General features: G+C 45.2%; 1 protein-coding gene across 5 annotated transcripts in view; it reads left to right on the forward strand.

The window, feature by feature from the left end:
* The window catches only part of RNF8 (ring finger protein 8), a 37,585-nt gene that overhangs the window by 8,394 nt on the left and 15,509 nt on the right, over positions 1–13,682 (forward strand). For all 5 annotated transcript variants that reach the window (XM_047795387.1, XM_047795389.1, XM_047795388.1 and 2 more), the window contains exons 2-3: positions 420–548; positions 10,468–11,208. In XM_047795387.1, the coding sequence (XP_047651343.1) occupies positions 420–548; positions 10,468–11,208 (870 nt within the window). The remainder of the gene's footprint in view (positions 1–419; positions 549–10,467; positions 11,209–13,682) is intronic.

The following is a 13,682-nucleotide window of genomic DNA, read 5'->3' on the forward strand; positions in this document are numbered from 1 at the left end:
GGGTGTGTAGAGAGAATTCCTCCATCCCATGAGTGGTTGATTCAGGTGACCTTTCAGAGTCCTACCAACCCTGACACTCCATGATTAACTCCGTTCAGCTGTCTCTTGTCACAGCTTTTTGCCTTTTTCTTTCTTTTTTTAAACAAGTGGCCGCACCTGCAGCATATGGAAGTTCCCAAGCCGGGGATCGAGCCACAGCCACTGTAGAAGCAACACTGAGCCACACGGGAAGTCCATTTTTTGCCTCTTTCTATCCACTGGCTTCTATGGCAGCTGAAGGAGATAGCCGATGAGCTGCTTGCCTTTCTGCTCTGGTTTCCTAAGTCAAGACTTGTGGATACTGCTGGTTGACAAGATTGTAATGACCTCCCTTTTCAGCACAATGGCTGATTGTGTCTACGTTGTTGTTGTCTTCCTAGGTGACTGTAGGTCGAGGATTTGGTGTCACATACCAGTTGGTTTCAAAAATTTGCCCTCTGATGATTTCCCGAAACCACTGTGTCTTGAAGCAGAATGCCGAGGGCCAGTGGACAATTACGGACAACAAGGTAACTGCAGAAGACTAATAATGTTTATTGAATTTTTGTTTATTTTTAAGTTCCTTTATTTTTTGCAGAGGTAACACATGGTAGAGAACTAAAAGACTCAAAAATATATCTTCTCCCCTAGCTACTGACTTGTCTTTCCCAGAGATGACTGCTTCTCTGTGCTGCCAGAGATTAGATTATGCCAAAAGAAGTTCTAATGACTTGAAGTTAGTTACTTTGAAGGGAACGCCTGAATTGGGGCAGTAGGTCCTGTTCCAAAAAGTAGACTAAGTTACCAGGGACTTGGTCTCTTGTGAGTTGAAGGTCCAAAGACATTGGGAATCTGACAAAGATTTTGGAGTGCTCCTGTGGAGGAGGGAGGAACTGAGCTGATTGCACTCGGGTCCTCTTCCTGCTCCTTTTCTTTTTTTTTTTTTTTTTGCTTAAAACAAATTTGAAAACCACAGGTTTAGTGTGAATACTAAGGCAGGTGAAATAGTGTATAGAGCTGAGCAATTAGGAAGACCCTAAAGTACAGATATACAATCACCTGGGAATGCAGTGAAAATAGACACTGTGAAATGAGAGAAATTCCAATATAAACAATTAAGGATTAGGAAGTGTGAAATGTCTTCAGACACCATTTTGCACTACTCTGGTTGGAAGGCATTTAAAGATACCTATTAGAAGGAAGTGTATGAAGATGGTTCTGAGATCAGTTCCAGTGGATGTTGGGAGGGGGGAGATCTCCCCTCCACATACCACAAGCAGTGTGTACACCAGCTGGATGTCCTGCAGTTCAACTCAACCCTCTTCTGTCTACCCGGAGATAGCATCAGATTCCACGGGTAGAGGGCTCCGTCTCACAAGACCACCCTCCTCTCAGGTGCCATTCACAAGCCCAGGTTAACATCTGTGCTTCTGACACGTGAACCTCTTATAGGTTGGAGGTTCCAAGGACCCCATCCTAGATCTCCAGGAGCCATTTGCAGGTCCAGATTGTTACCTGTACTTCTGACTGACTGGCTGTAAATCAGAGGTTCCCATGGCCACCTCCCTTTTTGTATTCAGTTAATTAATTAGTTATTCACAGCCAGGAACACATTTATTTACATTTACCAGTTAATTATAAAAGGAAATGGTGAGGTGAGGGATACAGGTGAACATCCAGATAGAAGTGATACATAGGACAAGGTATGTGGGCAGGGATATGGAGCCTCCATGCCCTGTCCAAATGTGCCATCCTCCCAGTACCTCCATGTGCTCACCAACCAGGAAGCTCTCCAAACCCCTTCCTTTTGGGTTTTTATGGAGGCTTCATTACATATATATGATCCATCAAGTTAATGGCCATTGGCGATCAGTTCAACTTCTAGCCCAGGGGGCATTCTAAAAGTCACCTCGGAGTTCCCATCGTGGCGCAGTGGTTAATGAATCCGACTAGGAGCCATGAGGTTGCGGGTTCAGTCCTTGCCCTTGCTCAGTGGGTTAACGATCTGGCATTGCCGTGAGCTGTGGTGTAGGTTGCAGACGTGGCACGGATCCCGTGTTGCTGTGGCTCTGGCGTAGGCCGGTGGCTACAGCTCCGATTCAACCCCTATCCTGGGAACCTCCACATGCTGCGGGAGCGGCCCAAGAAATGGCAAAAAGACAAAAAAAAAAAAAAAAAGGTCTCCTCATTAATATAATAGAAGATACCTTTATCTCTCACCACTTAGGAAATTTCAGGGGTTTGAGAAGAAGCTCTGCTAGAGATGGGCATAAATGCCAAATGTATATTTTTTATAATTCACAATATCCTGTAAGCCTGCCCAGCAGCCTCATTTTGCATGCACAAAACTGCTAGATTTTAAGCTGTTGGAGAAAGTACCTTCCTGTGCTAGGTTTAAATTGAGTTGGCATGATGTTGAAGAAGAGAGCTTAAGTACTAAGTAAATTGGTTCATCACTCTTGGCAAGGCACTGTGAGCAGAATAGAAATTGGCACCTAAAAGGGGACCTTAGAGATGATCTAGTGTAACCCCTTCTGTGGACAGATATGTCTGAGACCAGAAGAGAGAGAGAGTGAGCGCAAGAGCAAGGAAGGAAGGGAGGGAGAGAGAGAGGGAAAGAGAAAGAAACTGACTTGCCTGGGGCCTTCATAGCTGAGTGAGTGAGTGAATGAGTGGGTCAGGGCTCAAACTCAAATATATCTCTCTACTGTGCCCTGTTGTCGAATGCTATAATGGCTGCATGATTTTTAAAAAATTAATTATGCATATTTAAGACATGGCTGCAAGGTTTTAAAGCTCCTCCAATAGCTTGTATCACGGCACCTTAAGAAAAGATGTTTTCTTCATCAGAGCTAGGGCTATGATATTAGAGGTGAGTTCTCTGCTGCTGCTTTCCTTGATGATGTGCAACACGGATGCGCTTCATTTATAGGATAGCAGATTTTGAGAGGCTGAAAAAGCTGCAAGCTGACTGATCAGTGTTCTGTGACCATCAGCCTCAGGTACAGAGGAGATCATGACTCTGCTCCCAGATCCCTCTCCAGTGTTTGCTATGGACTCTTTCTTCTTGGGCTGTTGTTACCATGAGACTCTTTTTTCAGGTCTTGGATAAAATAGAGGAAGAACACATAGGCTTCTGATTCTTCCAAGTTGTTTCTGTACAGTTGGTCTAAGTTTCTTGGCTTTGATTCAGCTTGTGATGTAGCACTGATGTTTTGAGAGAAGCTGTGACTGGGGTGTTTTGATGAAGCAACCTATACTTACGGGTAGAAACCCCTCCCACCTTTTTTTTGCTTTTTTCTTTTCTTTTTTCTTTTTTGGTAGCAGTGTGCAGCGGCTTAATAAGTGATCTCAGTTCCCAGACCAGGGATCGAACCCAGACCACAGCAGTGAACCTAACCACAAGACTACCCAGGAGCTCCCCACCATTTTTTTTTCTTAATAGATGCTCCTTTTCTTTCTGTCTGGCATGAGGCCTTGGTGGCCCCCTTCTGCTGATGAAGGATTTGAATTTCGGGTGTAGGATATTATTATTATGGTCATATTTGAAGTCATTTCCTAAATCTTTTTAAGGTGTAGTTACTTCGAATAATTCAAGACTGAGAACTGTATTCTTTCTTCATAAAATGATCTCTCTTATATGTTGGAACAACCAGAAAGTGAAAGCTAAGTACACATACAAAAGTTGTGACAAACTCAGTTTTGATTTAAAACTGGGTTAAAAATGAGTTCCTGATGTGGTACAGTGGAGTAAGAATCCAACTATAGCACCTCAGGTCACTGGGAAAGTGTGGGTTCAATCCCCGGCCTGGTGCAGTGGGTTAAATGTTCTGGCATTGCCACAGCTGTGGTGTAGGTCACACCTGCAGCTTGGATTCCTGGTCAGGGAAATTCCATATGTTGTGGGCACAGCCAAGAAAATTAAAAATAAATAAAACTGGGAGTTCCCGTTGTGGCGCAGTGGCTAACGAATCCGACTAGGAACCATGAGGTTGCGGGTTCGGCCCCTGCCCTTGCTCAGTGGGTTAATGATCCGGCGTTGCCGTGAGCTGTGGTGTAGGTTGCAGACGAGGCTCGGATCCCGCGTTGCTGTGGCTCTGGTGTAGGCCGGTGGCTACAGCTCCGATTCAACCCCTAGCCTGGGAACCTCCATATGCCTCGGGAGCGGCCCAAGAAATAGCAACAACAACAACAACAACAACAACAACAAAATAATGTTGTATTGCAAAGTGAATCATATATATGTATATGTATACATAGATACATTGTTTTTTTCTTTTCTTTTTTTGTCTTTTTGCCATTTCTTGGGCCGCTTCCGCAGCATATGGAGGTTCCCAGGCTAGGGGTCGAATCAGAGCTGCAGCCACCAGCCTATGCCAGAGCCACAGCAACGCGGGATCCGAGCCGAGCCTGCAACCTACACCACAGCTCATGGCCACGCTGGATCGTCAACCCACTGAGCAAGGGCAGGGATCGAACCCGCAACCTCATGGTTCTTAGTTGGATTCGCTAACCACTGTGCCACGATGGGAACTCCTCTTTTTTTTTTTTTTTTTTTTTTTGCTTTTCAGGGTTAAACCGGAGGCATATGGAGGTTCCCAGGCTAGGGGTCTAATCAGAGCTGTAGCTGCTGGCAGCCATAGCAACATAGTATCCGAGCCGCATCTGCGACCTACACCACAGCCCATGGCAACTTCTGATCCTTAACCCACTAAGCAAGGCCAGTCAGGGATTGAACCTTCATCCTCATGGATGCTGCTCACATTCGTTAACTGCTGAGCCACAATGGAAACTCCTGTGAGTTTGTTTCTTGTGTATCGTTTTTATTAGATTCCACATGTAAATGATAATATATGATATTTGTCTTTCTCTATCAGACTTAATTTCACTTAGGATGATAATCTCTAAGTCCATCCATGTTGCTGCAAATGGCATAACTGGAACTCCGTTTTTGTTTTTGTTTTTGTTTTTGTTTTTTGCTTTTTAGGGCTGCACCCGCGGCTTATGGAGGTTTCCAGGCTAGGGGGTCTATTCAGAGATACAGCTGCTGGCCACAGCCACAGCCACGCCAGATCTGAGCCACGTCTGCAATCTACACCACAACTCACGGCAACCCACTGAGCGAGGCCAGGGATCGAACCCAAAACTTCATGGTTCCTAGTTGGATTCGTTTCCACTTCACCACGATGGGAACTCCCATAACTGGAGCTCTTAAACATTGCAAGTGAGAAAACAAAATGATATTGGCACTTTGAAAGACAGTATGGCAGTAATGAATATGAATGAACTACTACCTTATCCAACAACATGGATAAATCTCACAAATGTGATATTGAGTGAAAGAAGATAGACACAAAAGAAAGCATATTATATGATGCCATTTATATAATGTTTCTTACCATCAAACATACACTTACCCAGCAATCCACTGTCTAGGACTTTACCCCAAATTAATGGAAACTAATGTTCTTACAGAAACTTGTTCTTGAATGTTTGTAGTGGCTCTATTCATAATCACCAAAAACTGGAAGAGCCAACTAAGGAAGGGAGAAACAAACCAGTGCACCCATACCCTGGAGTACACTTAGCAATAAAAATACTAAACTACTGGGGGGTTTTTTGTTGTTGTTTCTGTATTTTGATTTTTAGAGCCGCATTTGTGGCATACAGAGGTTCCCAGGCTAGGAGTCTAATCAGAGCTGTAGCCACTGGCCTATGCCAGAGCCACAGCAACGCCAGATCTGAGCCACATCTGTGTCCTACGCCACAGCTCATGGCAATACCAGATCCTTAACCCACTGAGCAAGGGCAGGGATCAAACCCAAAACGTCATGGTTCCTAGTCGGATTCGTTTCTGCTGAGCCACGATGGGAACTCCAAAAATACTAAACTACTGTTTTTTGGGGTTTTTTTTTGTCTTTTTGCCTTTTCTAGGGCCGCCCCCACAGCATATGGAGGTTCCCAGGCTGGGGGTCTAATGGGAGCTGTAGCTGCCAGCCTGCACCACAGCCACAGCAACGCGGGCTCCGAGCCGGATCTGTGACCTACACCACAGCTGATGGCAATGCTAGATCCTTAACCCACTGAGCAAGGCCAGGGATCGAACCCGCAACCTCATGGTTCCTAGTCGGATTCGTTAACTACTGTGCCACGACAGGAACTCCCTAAACTACTGTTAATGCAACTAAGTGGACACATCTCAAAGCCATCATGCTAAATGAAAGAAGCCACACTCAAAAGGGTGGATACTGTGTATGATTACATTTATACAGCATTTTGAAAAAGACAAACTTATGTGGGGCAGAGAATAGAGAGTAGCCACCTGAGAGTGGATGAAGGGTTAACTGCAAAAGGTCTCTGTGTCTTGATATAGTTATACAGAGTGTTTGTATATAAAGCTGGCTTTAAAAGTCCTGATAGCCTGGTTCCCATCTCAGACCAGGTAATTCAGTCTGAGGGTGAGACTTGGGCACTGTCATTTGTTTTAAACATTTCAAGGTGATTTCACTTTACAGTTAGGGCTGAGAACCACCAAGCTGCGTAAATCATCTGGAAAACTGCAGAGAAGCATTGCCCTTTGGCTTTGGGTTTCCACTGTCCTCAACAACCGATTAAAAACACTGGACAGGGGAGTTCCCGTCGTGGTGCAGTGGTTGACGAATCCGACTAGGAGCCACGAGGTTGCGGGTTCGGTCCCTGCCCTTGCTCAGTGGGTTAACGATCCGGCGTTGCCGTGAGCTGTGGTATAGGTTGCAGACGCGGCTCGGATCCCGCGTTGCTGTGGCTCTGGCATGGGCCGGTGGCTACAGCTCCAATTCAACCCCTAGCCTGGGAACCTCCATATGCCGCGGGAGTGGCCCAAGAAATAGCAACAACAACAACAACAAAAAAGACAAAAAGACAAAAAAAAAAAAAAACACTGGACAGGAGTTCCCGTAGTGGCGCAGTGGTTGATGAACCACTAGGAACCATGAGGTGTGGGTTCAATCCCTGGCCTCTCTCAGTGGGTTAAGGATCTGGCATTGCCATGAGCTGCGGTGTAGGTCACAGACGAGGCTCAGATTCCACGTTGCTGTGGCTGTGATGTAGGCCAGTGGCCACAGCTCCGATTAGACCCCTAGCCTGGGAACATCCATGTGCCATGGGTACGGCCCTAGAAAAGACAAAAAAAATAAAAAAATAAAAATGAAATAAACAAATAAATAAATAAAAACACTGGACGGAGGGATCTCCCTGGTGGTCTTTTGGTTAGGACTCAGTGCTTTCACCACTGTGGCCTGGGCTCAATCCCTGGTCAAGGAACTGAGATCCCACATCAAGCCACTGCTTGCTGCAACTAAAAAAACAGCAAGAACACTGGACAGAGATGAAACATCAAGTGAAGAAATTAGTGTTTAAGGGAGTGTGGGTTATCTCACCTTTTCCCCATTGATGACAGAGATATTGGGCAGGCTTTTCTTTGGTTATCATTTTCCTGCTGCTGACATTTCCAAACTGGTGATTATGAGAACCAACATTAAGAAAGTATTGAACAGAGTTTGATTTATTTTAACCATTATATTTGATTTGGGGGGATTTTTTTGTTTTTGTTTTTGTTTTGGCCGTACCATGTGGAATTTCCCAGGTCAGGGATTGAATCCTCACCACAGCACCTACCTGAGCCACCGCGGTGACAACACTGTGGATCCTTAACCGCTAGGCCACCAGGGACCTCCAAAACCACTGTATTTGAGATCCTTTCCTGGGCAGCACTTGATTGTTCCTATAGAGCCATGGTATTTTCATCTCTTCTAGTGTCAGCCTGTGGTCCAAATTATACCACTAGGTGTCACCAAGGAGTGATTAGTGGGTAAATACAGAGCTATCCAAGGATAAAATATGTTGGGAAAATTTTGAAAGCCTAATTCTCAGACCTAAAAGATTCTGGAGGAGGCAGGTTAATGCAGAGGATCTAGTGGAGGGCTGCCATATGTCCTAAAAGTTCGCCTCAGCTTTTTTTTTTTTTTTTTGTCTTTTTGCCATTTCTTGGGCCGCTCCCGCGGCATATGGAGGTTCCCAGGCTAGGTGTCCAATCAGAGCTATAGCTGCCAGCCTACGCCAGAGCCACAGCAACGCGGGATCCGAGCCGCGTCTGCAACCTACACCACAGCTCACGGCAACGCCGGATCGTTAACCCACTGAGCAAAGCCAGGGACCGAACCAGCAACCTCATGGTTCCTAGTCGGATTCGTTAACCACTGCGCCACTATGGGAACTCCCACCTCAGCTTTTTGAAGACTCCTTGTTCTTTCCCATCTTGGGATGCTTCTATAACCTTTTTTCTTTCTTTCTTTGACCTTATCTTTGCCCTTGAGTTTTTCTTAAATGTCTATACCCTGACATTAGGTTGCCTCTGTGTTATATTGCTTTCCCTGAGGCTGTTCTCCCATGTAAAATCTAAAATTGACTATTCTGGGAGTTCCCTGGTGGCTCAGTGGTTAAGGATCCAGCGTCGTCACCACCATGGCATGGGTTCAATCCCTGGCCTGGGAATTTCCATATGCCATAGGTGCAGCTGATAAAATAGAATTGACTATTTTTCTGTAAAATTATTCTCACATAGATTCTTATGGCCTCTGCCCCCCTCCCTTTTCCTCCACATTATTTCCTCATGTGTTGTTTCGGAAGTCTGCAGAACTGATCACTCCCCATAATTTCTCAGGCTGCATATGAATGCAGTGGTTCGGAGAAGGTTGGCAGGTAAGCCAGGTTAGGTCCAAAGCAGGGAGTTAAAGCCAGTCTTTCTGGGTATTTCTATGTTTGTCTTTCTCTTCCTCTCCTCACTTGAGCCAAATAGTATAGAACCAGAAACAAGGGCCTAATACCAAACCAGAGCTGAGATGGCATCTCTTACTCCCCTGTACCCTCTGTGCCTTGTAGTCAAGCTCCCTGTCCTTCATATTTGGGTTAACTGTTAACTGTTTTGTCTAGGTTAGAGTAGATGGCTCTTGTTACTGACATAAACATATTAGCCCTTCGTCCCAGTGACCTCACCTCTGGCCTGTCCCCCCACATTAAGTCCTTGATATGGGTTAAAACACCCACTTGTCTCTTTAGACTTTAAATCCTGCCTTTCTTTCAAGTCTGTTTTAGGACCTGTCATCCCCATTGAGCATCTCTTCGCTCACCCTGCTCTACATGATATTCCTTTGCATTTATGGGCTGTGCTGTGTAATCCCACATTTGCTTAAATAAGCCCTTGTGTTTTCCTTTCCACAGTCAGCTGCTCAAAGTTGTTTTCATATCTTTTGCTTTTGTGCTCAGTATATTTACCTTGCAAGATGCTGAGCATGAAATTGAAGTGATTGTTGATAAATCAGTTGAACCAGAACACAGTAAGAGAAGCAAACACTTAGATAATGCTTACCATGTGCCGGGTACTTTTCTAAGTACATTGCATATGTTATCTCATTAAATCCACACAAACACCATGAAGAAGAGACTATTATATCTTCCATTTTATAGATGTGGAAACTGGGGCCTAGAGAGGTTAAGAAACTTGCCCAAATCATGCAGCAGATAAGTGATGGAGCAGATTACACACCCAGACAGTCCTGTCCTGGGGTCCATGCTCTTAACTCCTACACTGATTTTTAATTTAAACCACAGAAGTCCATATGGAGTATTCATTACACGTGAGTCACTCTGCTAAGTGTTTATATGTATTAGCTCTGTCATTCCTCACAGGAGAAGTATGAGGCAGAAACTGTATACTATCCCCATTTTACGGACAAAACTGAGGTACAGAGAGATTAAGGAAATTGTCCAGGCCCATGCGACTAAGCCCAAGGTGGTGCATTTGGGCTGGAAACCCAAGTTTGTCTGAGTCCAGGTCTTAACCACTATGCCCATAGATCTATTAATTGGATCATATCCCCTGTGCAATTTGACCCCAGCACAGGTACTGGTGCTTTCTTTTTTGGTGTGTATATCCTGGGAAGGGTTTTCTCATTCACCAATGTATTCAGGGGCCGCATCCAGGGAGAGTACTTGCATGACTTTCTTGGCCAAGTGTACCTTTGGAACCTCATTGTTAGACACTGCTTCTATCACTAATAGCAGCTTTTCCAGTCTTGGGCCATTGCCTCCAGTTTAGGCCAATAGGAGCTATTCAGTTTTGCTTTCTTTTAATCCGGCTGCATTTGTTTGAGTAATTTATCCACCAGTAACAAGGAGATCCCTGCCTATTAGACAGGCAGTTCTCTGGAGGTGTGAACATCACAGAGGTAAAAAGCCAGAGCGCTATTTAAAAAATGCTGTTTGTAAGGATGGCGGTTAATGAACCTTTGTTTCTATTTGTTCTTAAGGGGTTTCCTTAAAAAGACAGAAGGTTTTGCAGCAGCAAGAGAGAAATTCTATTAGAGGAGGAAAATCATGAAGCTTATGTTATCTTTTTTTCCCTTTCCCCAGAGTCTGAATGGTGTTTGGCTGAACAGAGAACGTCTAGAACCTTTAAAGGTCTATTCTATCCATGAGGGAGACCACATCCAGCTTGGGGTGCCTCTGGAAAATAAGGAGAATGCGGAGTATGAATACGAAGTTACCGAAGACGACTGGGAGAGGGTTTATCCTTGTCTTTCCCTAAAGAGTGACCAAATGATGGAAAAGAATAAGGGCTTGAGAACTAAAAGGAAGTTTAATTTGGATGAGTTAGAGGGTTCTGGAGCTGAAGGCCCCTCAACTTTGAAATCCAAAATAAGTAAAGTGTCTTGTGAACCTGGTCAACCAGTGAAGTCACATGAGAAAGGTGAAGTGGCTGGTCAGCTCAATGAATATTTGGATCCTAAGTTGACTTGTCTTCAGCCAAGTGGGAAGGCCCTGGGGGCTCATGTTTACCCAGTCCCTGCAAAAGTCGTAGAGCTTCAGCACAGGAAGCAGAAAGCCTCAAACCCTTCGGCATCTCAGAGCAGCTTAGAGCTGTTTAAGGTCACCATGTCCAGGATTCTAAAGCTGAAAACACAGATGCAGGAAAAACAGATCGCTGTTCTGAATGTGAAAAAACAAACCCAAAAGGGAAACTCAAAGAAAATTGTGAAAATGGAGCAGGAACTGCACGATTTACAGTCCCAGCTGTGTGCAGAGCAGGCCCAGCAGCAGGCCAGAGTGGAACAGCTGGAGAAGACTTTCCAGGAAGAGCAGCAGCATCTGCAGGTACCACACAGCAGGGAAGGACAGAGGGCCCTTTGGGGGTGGGAAGGCCTCTGTGAGCTTCTGGCCAGAGTTCTCTGTTTCTGCATCGGGGACCAATTGCTGAGTGCCAGGGACAGGAGATGTAATGGGAAGAGAAAATGTTGAAGTTCAGCACGATGATCCGATCAAGAGCCAGATGGGGTAAGATGACTGGGTGCCAGGGTGGGGTAAGGTGACCGGCAGAGCCAGTCAGGATGTAACAGGATGTAAAGCTGAGGCATCTCAGAACTGAGGTAAATTCTGAGCAAGGTTGGATGAAAGTCAGTCTGCCCCAGACTACAGCACACCCTGATCAAAGCAGTAGTTGTCTTCGTGGGTGGTCTTGCGCTGCTCTGTGGTCAGAGCAAATCCCTGCACCCAAGGCTGGTTACTCTGTCCTTGATTTCCCTTGCAGTCTAGGTGGTGGGAGGCTAGAAAGGCAGAAAATGTTTGTTTCTGTCCCGAGTAGCCAGCACGGGAGGGGACGGACGGGTACACCGGGACTCGGTTGTTGAGTGATAAGCCACCTTCCATAGGGCCTTTGGTAGATAAAGTAATGACTATCTTAGTTGTGTCAAGGTGAGAGCAATTGTGTCTACACCCCCATTTCATCTGTTTAGATGACAGGCTCTTGCACAGAGCTTCTAGACTAAGGCTGATCCTGGTCCCTGCTCCAAATGTCAGTTCCCATCTGGCAAAATCCACACGTTTTACTCCCACCGACTTGCTCAGGTAATACTAAATGTCAAGAATTCCCCATTGTTGACTTAGAACTAAGAAGGGCCAATCAGGATTGAAGTGAATAAGCCTTTATCTTTTGTTTACTTTGCTCAGGGTAAGAAACAACCAGTTGTGTTGGCTTATTTCTGAAGAATTTATAGATTTCATTCTAATCTCTGCTATCCCCTTGAACTGGTGATCTTAGCAAAGGCCATGAATTAAATGGATCTAAGGGTATACAGTTTTTGCTTACATGTCCCTTTTTGCTGCCCCTATCCAGCCTGAACTAGTTCTTGAAATCAGAGAGAGGTTTTTCTCTGCATACTTAGTGTATTAATGACACCTTCTCCCGAACAGAACTCTCTTTAAGGCTAATGTGTTCAGGAGCAGGAATTACTGTTAATATTTGTGGCCGCTTTGGGTGTGCTTTAAGATATAGCTGTAAAATATTTTTCTGTACCAGAATGGTAAAGAAAGGCAAAAAAGACTCTTTTTGAGAATTTCTCCAGGAAAAAGGTCATAGATAAATTGCTCATAGTGAAGCACAGTCCTTTGTTTGTTTTGTTTTTTGTTTTTGTTTTTTTAGGGCCATACCCAAGACATATGGAAGTTCCCAAGCTAGGGGTCAAATCGGAGCTGCAGCTTCTGGCCTACACCACAGCCACAGCAATGCAGGATCCAAGCTGCGTCTGCAGCCTCACCACAGCTCATAGCAATGCCGGATTCTTAACCCACTGAGCAAGGCCAGGGATCGAACCCCTATCCTCATGGATACTAGATGGATTCGTATCTGCTGCACCACAACGGGAACTTCTCACACAGATTTTTTTTTTTTCCGAGCACCCATGTTGCCTGGCACTGTACTTGGGTTTGGTTGATTATAAAGATGTTTAATAAATGGTTTTCGCCATTAAGGAATATACCTTGTTGAGGAGACAAGATGTATAGTACACACAAAATAAGCAGAAGAGGTTCCAGTTGACGTATTGGATGGGTAGGTAATTCTTAAGGCGGGAAGGGCCCAGAGGCTCCTGTGGAAGGAGTGAAGGCATGGAAGGCATCCATGCAGGAGGGGGCTGATGGAGGAAAGAGAGCCTAAGCTCAGGCAAGGCAGGAGGGGGAGCAGTTTATGGGCCAGAAGTGGTCAAGAGATTGAGAGACGGAGGGGCCAGAACTGAGGAAGGAGACATGGTGGGGCTTGCAAGTGCCGGCCTGGAGGACTGGATTTCCATTTAGATGCTTGGTGACTCAGAAGCTTTCAGTTTACGTCCCTTTGGGAGTCAGAGCATTAGCCGGTGAAGGGGACTTGGAGTATTTTTTTTTTTTTTTATAATTTTTTTATTTTCCCACTGTACAGCAAGGGGGTCAGGTTATCCTTACATGTATACATTACAATTACATTTTTTTCCCCACCCTTTGTTCTGTTGCAACATGAGTATCTAGACAAAGTTCTTAATGCTATTCAGCAGGATCTCCTTGTACATCTATTCTAAGTTGTGTCTGATAAGCCCAAGCTCCCGATCCCTCCCACTCCCTCCCCCTCCCATCAGGCAGCCACAAGTCTCTTCTCCAGGACTTGGAGTATTAATCCAGAGTTTCTCCAGAACCCCCACAGTGGTGGCTTGAAGGTGACAGCTCTGAGATATGTGGTATTTGAGCAGTTTAACCCTGCTCAGATCCCTTACTGCCAACAGCTTGAAGTAAAACAGGAGATTTTCCACCTGCCTCCCTGTCCC

Source organism: Phacochoerus africanus, chromosome 9, assembly GCF_016906955.1.
Source record: "Phacochoerus africanus isolate WHEZ1 chromosome 9, ROS_Pafr_v1, whole genome shotgun sequence".
In the NCBI taxonomy this organism is placed as follows: domain Eukaryota; kingdom Metazoa; phylum Chordata; class Mammalia; order Artiodactyla; family Suidae; genus Phacochoerus; species Phacochoerus africanus.